Raw genomic sequence first — 15,460 nt, 5'->3', positions numbered from 1 at the left:
AAGATTATACAAAATAATTTTATTTATTTATTTTTTATTTCGGGAATTAATTAGCTTTCGTACTCCAAATTCTTTATTTTATTAATTTTACATCAATAAGCTAAAACTTGACTACGTTTCAGAGAGTATCATTCATTTTCAGGGTCCTATTTTGAAAAAAAATATTTACAACTTTTTTTTTTTAATTGAAGTTTTGAAATACAGCCGAATTTTCTTTCTTTCTTTTTGATTTTTTATTAAGGAAATTACTAAAATATGCTAATACACTATGATGTACTAAATAAAGAATTTAAAGTAAAAAGAATAATTAATTCCGGAAATAGAAAAGTGCATAATTGCCTTCAAATTATAAACCACTAAAAAAATATTTAAATTTCAGATTGAATTTTTTTCAATAAAAACTTTATAATGATACTTATTGAATTCGTTGGTTTGAAAATGTAAACACATTTGATTAAATGAAGATAGACTTTAAATAGATAAAATAAGACTGAGCTGAATTATCACTGATGTGGACATATTGTCGGGGAAGGACATCTTTTTTTTTATTTTGGAATGATTTTAAACCGAATTCGCGTATTCAACAGGAGTTTTGCGTTGATCTGAAAGTTGACAAGGCCACCAGCAGATAGCGTGGACAGGTGGAATATGTGGCGCCCTCTGCAGCACCCACCGGCTGCACCCAAGACTCACAGTCAGTTAAGAAAGTGATGGCGGCCGAGCCGTTGGGTATATCGCAGATTGGGCTGGTGGCCCGGAGTCCGGAAGGACATGCCGCAAAAGGAATGGCCATCAAGGGCCACGAAGACCTCTGGGTCGAGATACAGGCCCACACGTTTAGGAACTGGGTTAACGAGCATCTTAGAGTTGTGGGGGCGGAGGTCCGAGATCTGGCCGTGGACTTCGGTGACGGCACCCGGCTCTGTCTTCTTGTCGAGCAGCTCCAGAAGAAGAAGTTGAGGACCAACTGGATACGGCGGCCGATGAACCAGCACCACTGTCTGGAGAACGTGAGTGCCGCTTTGACGGCCATAGCAGAAGACGGAGTCAAGTTGGTCAACATAGGTGAGTCAAATGTCAAACCACTCCTGTGCTTTCACTGGGCTCCAAATCTTGCACTTTCAATTAGTTTAAGTGTTACGCTTGAACACCAGATGTTGGAACTCTTGGTCAATAACAGTTTTGGTTGAATCTGACACTTCTTAAGTTTCATAGTTGTATACTTCCTTTTCTCGAATCTTATCTTCGTGAAAAGTTTTAGCAGAAAGCTATCATTTTTACAATTTACTGTGGATCCATAAGTCGGTAACATATTTCTTTTGTTAAACATACTCTGCCATCCAATGACGCATTCATGTTTAAATTACATTATTTTTTACGAAATAAAAAAAGAAAATCTGTATCAGTATCAATATGAACATGAATATCAGTGTCGATATGAATTTGAATATCAGTATCAATCGCACATTTAAAGCTATTTAATAATGTAAATTCAGATTTAAGAACCATCACCTATAGTCAATCTAACACTTTTTTAATTTTTGATCTTTTTTCAAACTTTATCAATCGATTTATATCATGTTACAAAGCATGATATTTTTGTATTAATCAAATATTGGTCCTTTTGCTATTGAATTATGAATTTTGTAAAGTTTTATTAGAAATTTAACAATAGAATTATTGAAGATTTCCGCGTATACTGACAGTTGCTCCTTGACCTTGGAGGAGCAGGGCTGCCGCTGTCAAAATCATTGCGACTCCCACTACTTTTAGTCTGTGCACATTTTCCAAAAATAGGGAAAATTAAGTTTTCTTTTAATTAGGAAATTTACATGAATGGAGATTTTATAATAAACGGAAATATTCAATTTGAACATGTTAAATAATCAAAATTATGGATTATAACTGCTTATACGTCATAATAAGTAATAATTTTAATAAAATTATGGTAATTTTATGATTCCCATTTGATTACTCTGTTAGATCATTTTATTTATTATATCCTATAAATATGAACTGTCATTCTCATTTACATTATTGGTAATTACTTAAATAGTAAAACTAAACAATTTTTTTAAAGGTCATGAATTATCTTTTTAATATTAATGATTTTTAATCTGGCTTCCAGCCACGATTAGAAAGCAAGCTATTATGTAGTTAATCACTCTCTCAATATCGTTTAGAAGCTCTTTGCATTCATTGATTTAAGTAGATACGTACCTCCAGAAACGTTTTTAATAAATATTATACTTTTCAATTTCATCGTGAAATCTCTTCTTTATTTTATTATTAACGACAGCTTTAAAAATAATTAATTATTGCATTAAGTGTACTAGACCCGTGACGTGACTGGAACTTTAACAGGTCCGTTTCAATTGGTTGCAGTAGTCAAAGTGATCGCAATTGTTTTGATGCTTTTACTTGTAAAATAAGAAATATAACATTATTAGTAGAATATATCGACTAGGATTTTATAATACTTCATTTCAGAAAAATAGTAGTTATTGACTATACAGAAAAGGAGAAAAGTATTGAATTTTCAATTAAAATTACACACTCATCCAATTTTCAAACATTTTATTATAAGATTTAGTAAATAATATTAATATTTACTCAATATTATAATTTTAATACGGCGCTTAAGCTTTCATATCTTTTATGTCGAAAAAAAAAATGAAATACTATTTTCATACTTCTTAAATAAAAGAAATTAATGGTTTATTCTAGTGGCGTTTTCAATGCTATACAAAAAATTATAATGGCATACTATAATACGGGTTAGAGAAGATATGAATCATATTTTGAATTTTTTCGGTGTTATTAGGTATATTATTTTAAAAAAAGATCACAATATGTTTTTTAAAGTCACGACGTAATTGTATACAATATTCTATTTTTCTAATTTTTATATTATTTTATTTTCTGCAGATACTGCAGTTATTTAAAATTGCCTAACATATACAAATTTTATATTACATTAAATTGATTCAGTGTCCATACTATTGTAAATTCATCATTATCTTGTTGATTATAGTCAGCTGGTTTATAGAAAAACAGATTAAAAATAAAGTATTTTAACAAATTTAAAATAAAATGAGATATGCCAATAAAAAAAGATATTAGTAACTGAAGTATGGTATTCAAATATAAAAAAAAAAAAGATGAAAAATAAGAAGGAGTAATGTTTTAGATTGAGTTTTTTTACAGTTTTTAATTCAATTTATGTATATTAAAATTTAATCCTGTTGTGTTTTACAATGAAGTAAAAGTATCTAAAAACCAGATGTCCTACTAAAAGTTGCAGATATTTCTTACGGATAATACGTGATTAAATGATTTTATATTTAATTTTCGAATTTAAAAATACCAATTCCACTGAATAATTAGTCATGTTTCTTTGTGACTCATATTTTTGTCATTTTTTTCTGATTTTAATCGACTGTTTGTCTCCAAAGGGGGGGGGGGGAAATCAATTTTATACTAAAATTATATAAAATTGAGGAACTTTTTTGGGCTATATTCCGATGTATAGCAATAGCTGAAGATTTAAGGATGTCATGTCAAGCGATAAATAAATTTTATTAATTTTTGTCAGCATATCAATAACGAATAATTGAATGAATTATTTAAATATATTTTCAATTTTTTTTTTATGTAAAGCATAGGTAAGTAATATTAAAAACTATTAAACATATATAATAAATACTATTTTGCATATTAAATAAATTTTTTTTTCTTACCTCCTTTATTAAATAGATAAATAAGAGAATTAATATATACCTTAGAATTATTATATATTATTAAAAATAAATAAAAATTATAAATAAAGTTGTTACTGCTGGCATGTTGGCACGATGAATGGGAATCAAACCCTGTTGTTTGGATATGATCTCTCAAGGTAAGGGAACCAACCTATTGTAGACATTATTGTGGGAACTCTAATTTTGTAAAGATGTCATTGGTTTCAATTAATTGGTAATTATATTAATTTATCCTGTTTAGGTCATCATGGTTGGATTGTGTGATACATTATCAGAGCATTGTTCTTGTTCCTTGAACTGTTGGGATGGATTTTATTGTTTTGTTTTTTATAATGGATTTAAGTATTATTTATAAATTCGTTGGATTTATTTAAAAATCGAAATTCACAAATTTTTAAAATTTGTATTTTACTAAACTGAAAAAAAAAATCATAGATCTCTGTAATGTTTGCCAATATGTATTGATTTACTTTCGTTCAGTAAATCAATGACTTTGGTTTTTAATATTATTTTATAATTAACCAAAATTTAAAATAAACTTTAAGTTCTCTCACGAATCATTTTTATATTTAGTTGTATTATTAATATTGTGTTATATTAAAGTGTTATACTGACAATATACGATCAAATTTATTCGGATACTCGCCTATATATGTGACTAAATACATCGTTTACACTGAGATACTAAACATTTTGTGGGAAACTCTCTTGTTTGTAGTAGTCATTAAACTGATATTCGTTCATTCTAATTCTTGTTAACTATGAAGTATGATAACACACTCAGCATTTAGTACAAATAGCATGAATACCCCAATTGCGTTCTTGTTATAGGATGCTATGTGTCTCAGTTTGGATGGTTCAACTAAGAAACATTGCTTGGTCCGTTAATTGAAACTGTTATAAAAAAACTGAGATATTTAAAGTTTTTTTTTTAGAATATTCCAACAATATTCTACTAGTAGTTTTTGTATTTTTTTTTAATATCGTTTTTCGACCATTATTTAATTAAGATTATTTTATTATTTACTTATTTCTCCATTTCTTTGACTTGGCAAGTTTGGAGAGATTAATGATATTATTTAATAGTTAAAACATCATAGACTGCCTTGCTTGTTTTTTGTTTAATTTTTTTTTTTCACCCTCCAACTGATTGATATTCCATCCCCGAACCAAAACAAGCCATCCATTTTCTTTTCTCAAGAGATCTTGAGATCCTTTGGCGATGATGCTCACGTCCTGGTGATCACTAGTTGAATATTGATCCTGATCCAAGTTTTCATCCTTCGAGATAAAAGACAATTAAGCGCTCATTCCAATCCGAGTTATCTATCTTTTACCTTTTCTCAGTTCTTTCAATGTGTGGAGAAATCGTTGCTTTGTGCACAATAGATTTTTTTTTCATATCCTCTCCATTTCTTTAAATAACGGCCGTGTAATGCCTAATTTTTCCTGCCTTTTGGCTACTACTTCTCTTTATTTTGAACTTCTTCTTTTGGCCGTTTGAGTATGCATTCTAGAATTCAGTCATCCCAGGACACTATTAAAATAATCACTACTATTCAAATCAAATAGCGATATATTATTTGAAAAGAATTAATAAATTTAATAATAATAATAATATTTATTTATTCTGGGATTGATCCCTTTAGAATAATTTACAAGCGTCAGAATTAAAGCCTAATTCTTAGATGAAATTACAAGATGTCATAAAATAAAATAATACAGTGAATTTAAAAATATACAATTAAGCAACCATAATTAACAGAATATATAAAATAATGATAAAACAAATAAAATTAAACCACTTGTCATATCATAAAACATAAGATGGCTTCTGATAGTGAATAAAAGGAAAAAAAAATGATGAAAAATCAAATACAATTAAACTAAAAAGTAATAAATGAACAGATATAATTTCTGCTAGTGTACATATTTGCAATTATAAACGAAGATCTAAGACAGAAAATATGTAAATCTTTTTTGAAACTTTCAATTTTTTTTCTTATATATAAAGTATGTAATCAGAATTATTTGTTTGGTGCTTGTTTTTGCGCTTTTTCGCGCATTAATTGTTAATTAGTAATACTTAAGTGAGAATGGTTTTATCTGTAATGCTTTAGTAGGGATGGTTTCATCATTACTACTCAAGTAGTAATGGTCTGTTCACACTGTTATACAAAATTTAAAATAACCTGCAATAAAACTTTATTTCAGCCAGAAATTAGTTGCCATTTTAAAAAATGCTCCGGATTATCCAGATTTCGGATATTGCAAATAAGCGAGGTTCTCACTGTATTCTAAAAATTGTATTTTTAAAAAAATAATTGAACGAAATTCTTTATAACATTTTAAAGAAGCCAACTTCATTTTTAATGTTATACAACAAGTGATTGTATAATGAAGAGACCGGCTCCCGTAGACTGGTCTTTCCTTTGAAGGATCAGTTGATGGTTGCTGTAAAATAACGATAAAAAGCTTTTCTGACTTTTTATTTGATTTTCAAGTTTGAAGGAAAACTTTCTCTTTTCTCTCATTGTCCTCTCAATTTCTATGAAATATAAAATATTCAATATGAAATCGTGAATTTCTCTTCGAGATTCTCATTGTTGGTTTGGGAAATGCCTTTCCTTGTCCAAAAACCGAGGCGAAATTTGTTATCTTATTATAAGACAACTTTCAGTCCTGTTTTTTTTCTTTTTTTTCATTTCATTAGGAAAATACATAAAAATAATAATAAATACCCTTTCTCAGTTTTCAGTAACTACCTACCTGCAAACCTAGAGGAAGATAGTTTCCAGATAGCGTCCATGGAATTAGATAACAAATCGCCATCTTAATTCTAATATCTCCTGACTATATCTATTAAATAAAGTAATAATTCTTTTAGTTTGATACATTAATTATTTGTTAGTTCGTAAAACTAGAGACTGTTAATAAATTAATCAAAATTTACTATTTTACATGAAAAATGTTGTTAATTGGATTCGAAATTGAAGTCGCAAAGTTTCTAAAGAGTTTGTCATTTGAATATGATTTGCTAACTATTATAATTATATTATATAAAATTAGAGGGTGAATCGCTTTGGCATTCAAAGTTCAAAATTATTTTGAAAATTATGACACTTCTCCAGATACTAGAAGACTTTGTCTACGGAAGTTTCTTGTTTAATAGAAACAAATCATGTACACAAATTGTATTGTTGGACACAAAAAAACGTGGATTTACTTTTGTCTGCCTTTAAGATGCCCCTCCTTATTTCGTCTCACAGAGGGCTTAGAGTTTCATCTACGCTTTAAACAAATCATACAATATTTTTAAATTATTTTAATTAATCAACTAAATAAAAAAAAATGATAGAAAGTAATAAAACACTTAAACAGGGATATATAAAATATTTAAAGATTCTTGATATGAGCCTTTGAGAGCATAAATGGTATAAGTCATTCGGCTCTCATCAAAATTTATTTTCATTAAACAATTAATTAATTAATTAATTAATTAATAGATTACATTCAGTTAAGAACATCTGAATAGTTAAATATATTATCAAATGACTAATTTTAATGAGGTGTAGATAGTTTTATAGATTTGTAGACTAATTAGAACTGAGAAAACAGTTATTATTTAGCAAAATCATTATAGAATTTTCCCTAATATGTTGGATATATCTAAATTCTTGTTTTCACTTACACAAATTTTGCATTGAACGACTCAATTAACATTGTCTAAATGAAAACGAAATTAGGTTTAATTAAAGTTTAAATCTAGAATAAGGTACAATTAGTAATATGGAGTGTGCACTCAACACAAATCTTAAAAGTAAATTTTAAAAGTTGGTTTTTGCAGTTCCTCATGGAATGTATTTTTTCTTTTATAGTTCTTTTTTTATAACAAATTTAGTTTATAGATAATTTTGGAAACCAAGCAAAGTAAAAAAAAAAAATGTGACTGAATATTCACCAATAAAAACAAAAAAGTGTTTTCTGGTAAAATTCGATATATCTACTTTTGAAGATTATTATAAAAATATTATTACAAACGTAGATAAGGTAAATTTTTATTGAATAAGTTGATTAGGAATATCTATTAGAGCAGAGAAAATTTAAATGTTGAAATGAACTGATCGATTTTAGGCTACAGAATTTTAAATGTCAAGAAAATTTTTAATTTTAAAAAAGAGGTCATATCAACTTTGATTCAACTTTTGTTTTTTAAAACTCCTCTATTGTTGCTATGGCTTACTCCCTTACCACTACTTAATTTTCCTCTCTTGTATTTTATGATGTGAATGTATGTTTTTTAACTTAGGAAGTATATGTACCTCACGATGAGGATTGAAATATATTGCTGACTTCCATGTCCCCAGTCCTAGTGGCTGAGGTGACAATCAATGACACACCAAGAAGGGCGCCGCTGTGTACGACCCTGACTCACTAGTCCAGTGCAGAAAGAGGTGATCTCTCACGTGACCTAACTTTATGGAATTGTTTACTGTCGTTCAGTCCTTGCATTGCTGCATTATAGCGCTGAAAATGCAAATATGATAATGAACTGCGAAGAATAGCTTACCTTTGTGGCGTATAATAAAATTTCATAGACATAGTGCTTTTACTTCCTTATTAGATATAATACAGAAAGATAGAATTGGGTCACTTGACTCTTAAATTATGGCGAAATGGTGTAGATCTGATGGAGACATCGTGTAATGCAGTTGGGAAACGTGTATCGTGTTTTAAATCCGGTTTTGTGTGAGCAAGGCTACTTGGTTTTTAAATCCTGAATATCGTCTGGTCGTTCGGGTTTGCCAATTGTCAGGGTCACATTTGGTTCATTTTTTTATATATATTTTATTCCCGGTTATTCTCAAAGAAATTTTTTAGTAAACCATCGATTTTTACAAAAATAAATATGAAATAAACATTCAACTACGAACTTATAAATCGCACATGCTTTAGAATTATCTCAAGAATGTGATACAAATGGTAGGAGTATGATACAAATGGTACACGAGAATGGTTGGAGAAAAAAAATTTAAATAAAATTAATATATTCATAATTAATATGAAAGGTCTACTTTCCCATTAAATTTATTAAAAATTCACGGGCTAGAGATCATGAATGCAGTATAACAAACACCGCTAAACCCCAGTTTAAATATATCTATTTCATGATCTTTTGGTTCAGTAAGTAATAAAAAATATTTTTGTGACTTTTCGAGATTTTATTATCCTCATATTTATACTCTACAGTGAAAAAAAATATAAATGAAAACATTACTTACAATTGCTTGGTAATTGATATATTCTACATTGGAAAACGTATAACTCTTGCTTAGTATTATCCCAGAACTTGTGTCCGTTAGTTGTAGTAGACAGTTTTAAGTTTTTAAGTAAATAAAACATGTATTTCTTAACATTTTGCTTTAGTCATTGTTTAAATAATACAGGAATTCAGAACGATCATTGAATATATTTTTATTAATTTCCTAGGATTTTTGAATCGGAAAAATGCGTATTAGTCTTAGCTATTTAGCTGGACAATTAATAAATAATTGAACCTTACTTTAGGTTTTGCGTGTTTAAAGAGGGATCAGTGTTTAAGATGGTAAATATTTATTAGTTTTAGTTTATATTGGTTATAGCGATTTATTACTTAATATTATGTTCGGGTTGGGTTCATAAGTTCAATTTAGTAAATGACTGAACATTGTCTGTTTTTCACTCTGTATAACATTTTGAAATTCTAACTTATACCCATCTTTCCAGAAGACCCAGACAAATCATTAATTTATTCTGCTATGAAAAAGAAATTTTTTTTGTGGAAGACCCATGTAGATTTAAAAATGTTTTAAATGTACAACAATTGTAAAATCCTACATATTTTGGCTATTTTTATTCTTCTTGTCTTATCCATCCTCGATATTTAGAATGAAAAAAACAGACAGTTGATGTAGTAAAAAAAAAGATATTTTTGTATAAATTTTACCATTGTGCTAGTTTTTAAATTTTTATGGTGTAAAGAAAATTAAAAGAATTAGTTTTTATCTGTTCATTTTATTGTAACTTTTTTTTCTCTTCAAATCATGTCAAAAATATACATATTAGTGTTTAATATATATATTAAATCTTTCGGGGATATTACGATGTAACTCCCTTCTCACCATCTTCAGTTGAAATATATATTTTTTAGTGGATTCCAACTGCCATACATTCACCTGATGCATTTCTAATTGTTTAAAGTTTTTTTATGACTTGGAAACTAGAATGAAAAATTCTAATGATAAACAGTCACGATGTAGAACTTTTTTTTTTTAATTTCTTGAAATATTCGATTTTTTTTTTATAACAGCCCAGATTCGTACCTTCACGACCCAGTTCGCAGCCTTCGCAGCAGGCTTAGCCTTGGTTCCTGCAAATCGGTTTTCCCTTTCCAACTAACGCCGTTCCATTGTCGGTACTTTCAGTTCACACATGGCTCCCATCCAACCGCAGAGGATGCAGCAATTAAACTATTAGGCGGAAAGGCCTTGGGGGTTCATGAATCAGGCGGAAATGGCCTACCCGTTTCTGTAAACAACGATAAAACAGAGAATTCGACACAGCTGACCGTGATGAACGCAAGAGATATATTTGTGGTGAAATTCTAGCCTTAATAAAGATATAGGATATTAATTGATGCTTAGATTAAATTTTAAATTAACTGTATATTTTGAAAAGGTATACTTCGATAGAAAACTTCGATCATACATAGTAATAAGTTAATTATTAATCTCAATAAGCAACTAAAAGTGTTAATCCTGATTTTTAAGAATACCTGGTATTAAAAAGTTGAATTAATCGTATTTGTTATTTTATAAAAAATTTCTATCTTTCATGTTACAAAATTTTATAATTAATAGGAGGTGAACCTTCGCCGAAAGAAATGACTTTTAAAACTTAGGTATAAATATTGTTCTGGAAGAAATTTCTTTCTTTTTCTTTTTTTTTTTTTTTTGAAAATTAAAGTGTTTACAGGCAACTCGTATGTTAATAATTAAATTAAAAATAGTTTATTATTCTAGGACTCAGTCGCTTTAGAACAATTTATTGGTTAAAAACATGGTGTGGTCGCATTCAATATTGTAAAAACATTTTTTTTTGCTTCTTTTATAATTATCCGAAGCAAAACAGTATATAAATCAAATGTAAACTTAAATATTGTTACGTCTACTTTTTTTTTAAACTTAACCCTGCTTTTATTGTTATCTGAAGCGAAACAATATATAAGTAAAATAAAACATTTATTTTTTTTGTTTATTTTTTTCTTACCTCCTTTATTAAATAGATAACTTACAACATTAATATATATTAAATATATATGTAACTATATATAGACGTAATTATTGCCCTTCCTTTGCCACTTGGCATTAAAAGGGGTTGGGCTGTGTCCGCTGAAGGAGGAGGTTACAATATAAATAAAAAATAAATAATCAATGAATAGTTCAAAACTATTTTTGTTCTTTACCGCAGCCCTGATTATTTCCTTTGAATTCACATGCGATCAATCATCTATTTATTTTTCTCTCTCGTCTAAGTATCTTTCATAACGATTATTTTAACGTATATATTTAATGTACTTTGAATATCCTTTTCTAGTTTCAGAAAAACTATTTTAAAAAGTTTAAAGTTGAAAATGTGATTAAAATATGAAAACGCAATATTTGCCTGGAAAGAAATGTTGGAGGGGGGATTTTATTAAGTTTGATCTTTAAGATTTGTATTGTGATATGCCTCAATAGATTGGGTATGTGGGGAAATTATTATTATTATTTTTTTTTTTACCTCCTTTATTAAATAGATAACTTACAACATTAATATATATTAAATATATATGTAATTATTTGGTGCCCTTCCTTTGCCACTTGGCATTAAAAGGGGTTGGGCTGTGTCCGCTGAAGGAGGAGGTTACAATATAAATAAAAAATAAATAATCAATGAATAGTTCAAAACTATTTTTGTTCTTTACCGCAGCCCTGATTATTTCCTTTGAATTCACATGCGATCAATCATCTATTTATTTTTCTCTCTCGTCTAAGTATCTTTCATAACGATTATTTTAACGTATAGTAAAATAAAACATTTATTTTTTTTGTTTATTTTTTTCTTACCTCCTTTATTAAATAGATAACTTACAACATTAATATATATTAAATATATATGTAACTATATATAGACGTAATTATTGCCCTTCCTTGGCACTTGGCATTAAAAGGGGTTGGGCTGTGTCCGCTGAAGGAGGAGGTTACAATATTGGTCCAGGAGCCGCTGGCATTAATTCAGTCGGGTAAATCTTATAGTTCGATCAACAAGACTGTAAAAATCCAGTAAGGATAATTTGCACTCGCTCTTTAGAGAGGCTCCACCAATTTTAGCTGCACACAAGGCGAAGCACCTTCAAAGTGAAAATACTACCCAACCCGCACTTCACGTTCTCTTTTACCCGATTTCTATTGTGCTACCGAACGAACTATTACTTGCGGATTCGGCTACGAGCAGAAATTTATTTTCTCTATTTCTCTAATTTCAGCCCTAGATTGACGATGGATTCCATAGAATCTCCTGGGCACACGCTGTTGCTACTAAGTGGACCCTGTTCCATCATTCAAATGTGAATAAACCTATGGGTGCTGATTTGCCTAAAGATACAGTATGTCCTTATATATGATAACAGCCGAACTCCCCCTTTTTTTGTAATTTTAATGATGAAACCTTTTTAGTTGTTTTAACTTCTGTCTGAATAAAAAATAGAAATAATTAGTGAATCATTTTTATTTGAAAATAATTACTGTTAAAGGTGTCTGTTCTAGTTGTAAACAGTTTAACGTTTTGTTATTGTAACTCTTTAATATTTACTTGGAACTTGGGAAGAAGGAAACCAGCCATTTCATTATCTAAATAGCTGTTAAGAACATTTAAAAGACAACAACAAATAGGTAATTAGCAACCCATTTCTAGACGATGGGCGTTAAAAGGCATGTACCTAAGGCGTCACCTTTAGCTTGGGTATTCATACCTTGTGACTTCTTTTCGATTTCTTTTCGTACTAAAGTCACTAGTTATATATCAATTCAGTTGAATTCATGCGGTTAAATATTAATTATAAGTTACTAGTATTACTGTCTTTATGTGGATTTTATGAGAAAAAGTGACAAAAAGGAATAGATAAGAAAATAGAGAAATAACAAATACATTAGACCGTTGTATATTTATATGGACACTACCTCGGCTTATTCGGATTAAATGATCAGTTCATCTTCACTACTGGTTGAGAGTTTTGGACCACCTCAATTTTTTGAGAAATTATGGTACATTTTGGAGTCAATAAAAATATAATAAAATTGCTTTTCAAGTAAAACTTTAATACTACAACAATACGTAAAGTATTGTAGAAAAATATAGTCTTTGACCTTAAGATATTGTATTTAACTCTTGTAATAGTTTGCATACCAAAAACTTTTTAAAAATAATTTGACTAATCATCGCCCCCATATTTGCGCCAAAGTATCGGCAGATATCAAGTAACCACTTTCTATTTAACATTTTTGTTATTTCACCTAAATAATTGACATTCCTTTATGATAATGGATAAACATTTAATATAGTCAGTTAATATTTATTAACACAGGCAATATGGATTTAAAAAAAATTGTATTTATTTATTTACCTGTTTTATAGCCTAGAGACAAAGTGATCGTAAATAAAGTAAAAAAAAATAATAATAATATATAAGATAAGAAAAATAATCAGTAATCAAGAAGAAAATGTGAAATAAACTGTCAATAAATTACTGATGATTAAGATATTTCATAACAGAAAAAAGCAAATTACAAAACAACTGAAAATTTCTTATTGAATCAAAAGTGAATTGAAATATTTTGAAAAATACTGAGCCCCTAAATTAATGAATCAAAATAAATATAAAAGTGAGTAAATGAGACTATTAGTCGAAATAATCGCCTTATTTAAATGAGATTAATAGTACGAAAACACCAATTACCGTATTTTAATGGCTTGGATCCGAAAAACTATGAATTAAATTGTCAGGCTCATTGGTACAGAGCTTACAAGTGTAACTGGAATCAAATTGAAATTTATTTCTATCCAGATAAATGCTGCAGTTTTTTTGCCATTAGCTTGGTGGACTTTGGTCATTAATCTTGATTTGTTAATGTGAGTATTAAAGCTAAGATTTATTGGAAAAAGAGGAACCATGAATATTTCCAAGGATCATATAATAGCAGCTGTACAGAACAATTGAATTAAGTAAATCGTTTTGTAATTTAAGATTGTATTTTTTTTTATCGAAGTACGAATGTTATCGTAAAAAGTATTTGAAATTCACAAATTTTTGAGCTGGCATCTGTGAACCCAATGGCAAGAGCGCAAATATAGTGATGTACTGGGTTCGAATCCCGGTCCCTAATTAATTCCACATGGAATTTACTAGAAGGTGAGACATTGACATTAAAAAAGATATAGCAGCCATATTTAAAAAAAAAAATGGACCATATTCTGTTGCCTGGACTGAACTAACCCGCAGAAAATCCGTCACGACGGACGCTCACGACAATATGACCTCAAAGGCGCCGCAACCACCCTCCTGTGTACTTAGCGCTAAGCCGGCGTGAAGACGTCCACGCTTCGTCCTTTGGATAGCCTCTGATGGCTTATTACATAGATTCGTTTCCCAGCGACCAATGGTCCAGATTGTAGCATCTTGCAGAATTGATTCTTACAAAAATATAGATTTGTTGGAACTGCGGAGTTAGGAAAAATACTGACGTGCGAAATTTAAATCTACATTCCATTTAAGTTTTCTTGTCTTCCAGTAAAGTTTTTGTCTCTGAAGGAGATAATCTGAATTTTGGTCACGAGGAACATTTTTTATTTTATTTTATAAGTATCAATAAAAAATAAATAATCAATGAATAGTTCAAAACTATTTTTGTTCTTTACCGCAGCCCTGATTATTTCCTTTGAATTCACATGCGATCAATCATCTATTTATTTTTCTCTCTCGTCTAAGTATCTTTCATAACGATTATTTTAACGTATATATTTAATGTACTTTGAATATCCTTTTCTAGTTTCAGAAAAACTATTTTAAAAAGTTTAAAGTCTGTAATTGAATTACTGCTTTATACCGATTTAGGTTGTATTTATAATTTATTGTTGTTTAAAAATTAATGATAGTATGAAAAAAAAATTGTCTTTTATTAACATATTTTAGTGTCATTTATATCCGTCACTGTCAGCAGTCAAAGTCTCGTATGGGTGTAGTCAAAATGCATTAGGTTAAAACCCCAATTTAGCGATGGGCCTATGTTACTTTTGTAACATTTATTTAAAAATGAAAGAGGAGACTCAAGATTTTAAAAGTGGAAAATAGAATGAATTCGCCCCACCCACCTTACTTTTCTTATCTTTGTAACAACTTATAGCGCGTATGTTGAAGATGTACCATGTCATATCAGAAGAAGAGATCATAACACAACAAATATTAGAAGGCAATAGTTCCTGGCAAACCCGCCCCACTAAAACTCCCATTATAGCGACAGTCCTCTATCACATTTGAAAAATTTACTTATAACGGGAAGAGGAGACTTAAGGTATTTAAATCGAGCAGCATTGAAAATGTGATTAAAATATGAAAACGCAAT

The 15,460-nt window shown here is 29.2% G+C and overlaps 1 protein-coding gene across 1 annotated transcript in view; it reads left to right on the top strand.

Annotated features, from left to right (window-relative positions):
- Positions 1 to 710: 710 nt before the first annotated feature.
- LOC136797244 (filamin-B-like) overlaps positions 711 to 15,460 on the top strand; it is a 134,894-nt gene continuing 120,144 nt past the window's right edge. The window contains exon 1 of the mRNA XM_067053265.1: positions 711 to 1,065. Coding sequence (XP_066909366.1) covers positions 711 to 1,065 — 355 coding nt within the window. The remainder of the gene's footprint in view (positions 1,066 to 15,460) is intronic.

Source organism: Halyomorpha halys, unplaced genomic scaffold (genome assembly GCF_000696795.3).
Source record: "Halyomorpha halys isolate HHAL.00 unplaced genomic scaffold, Hhal_1.1 Scaffold116.1, whole genome shotgun sequence".
In the NCBI taxonomy this organism is placed as follows: Eukaryota; Metazoa; Arthropoda; class Insecta; order Hemiptera; family Pentatomidae; genus Halyomorpha; species Halyomorpha halys.
This window is presented reverse-complemented; position numbering and strand designations above follow the sequence as displayed.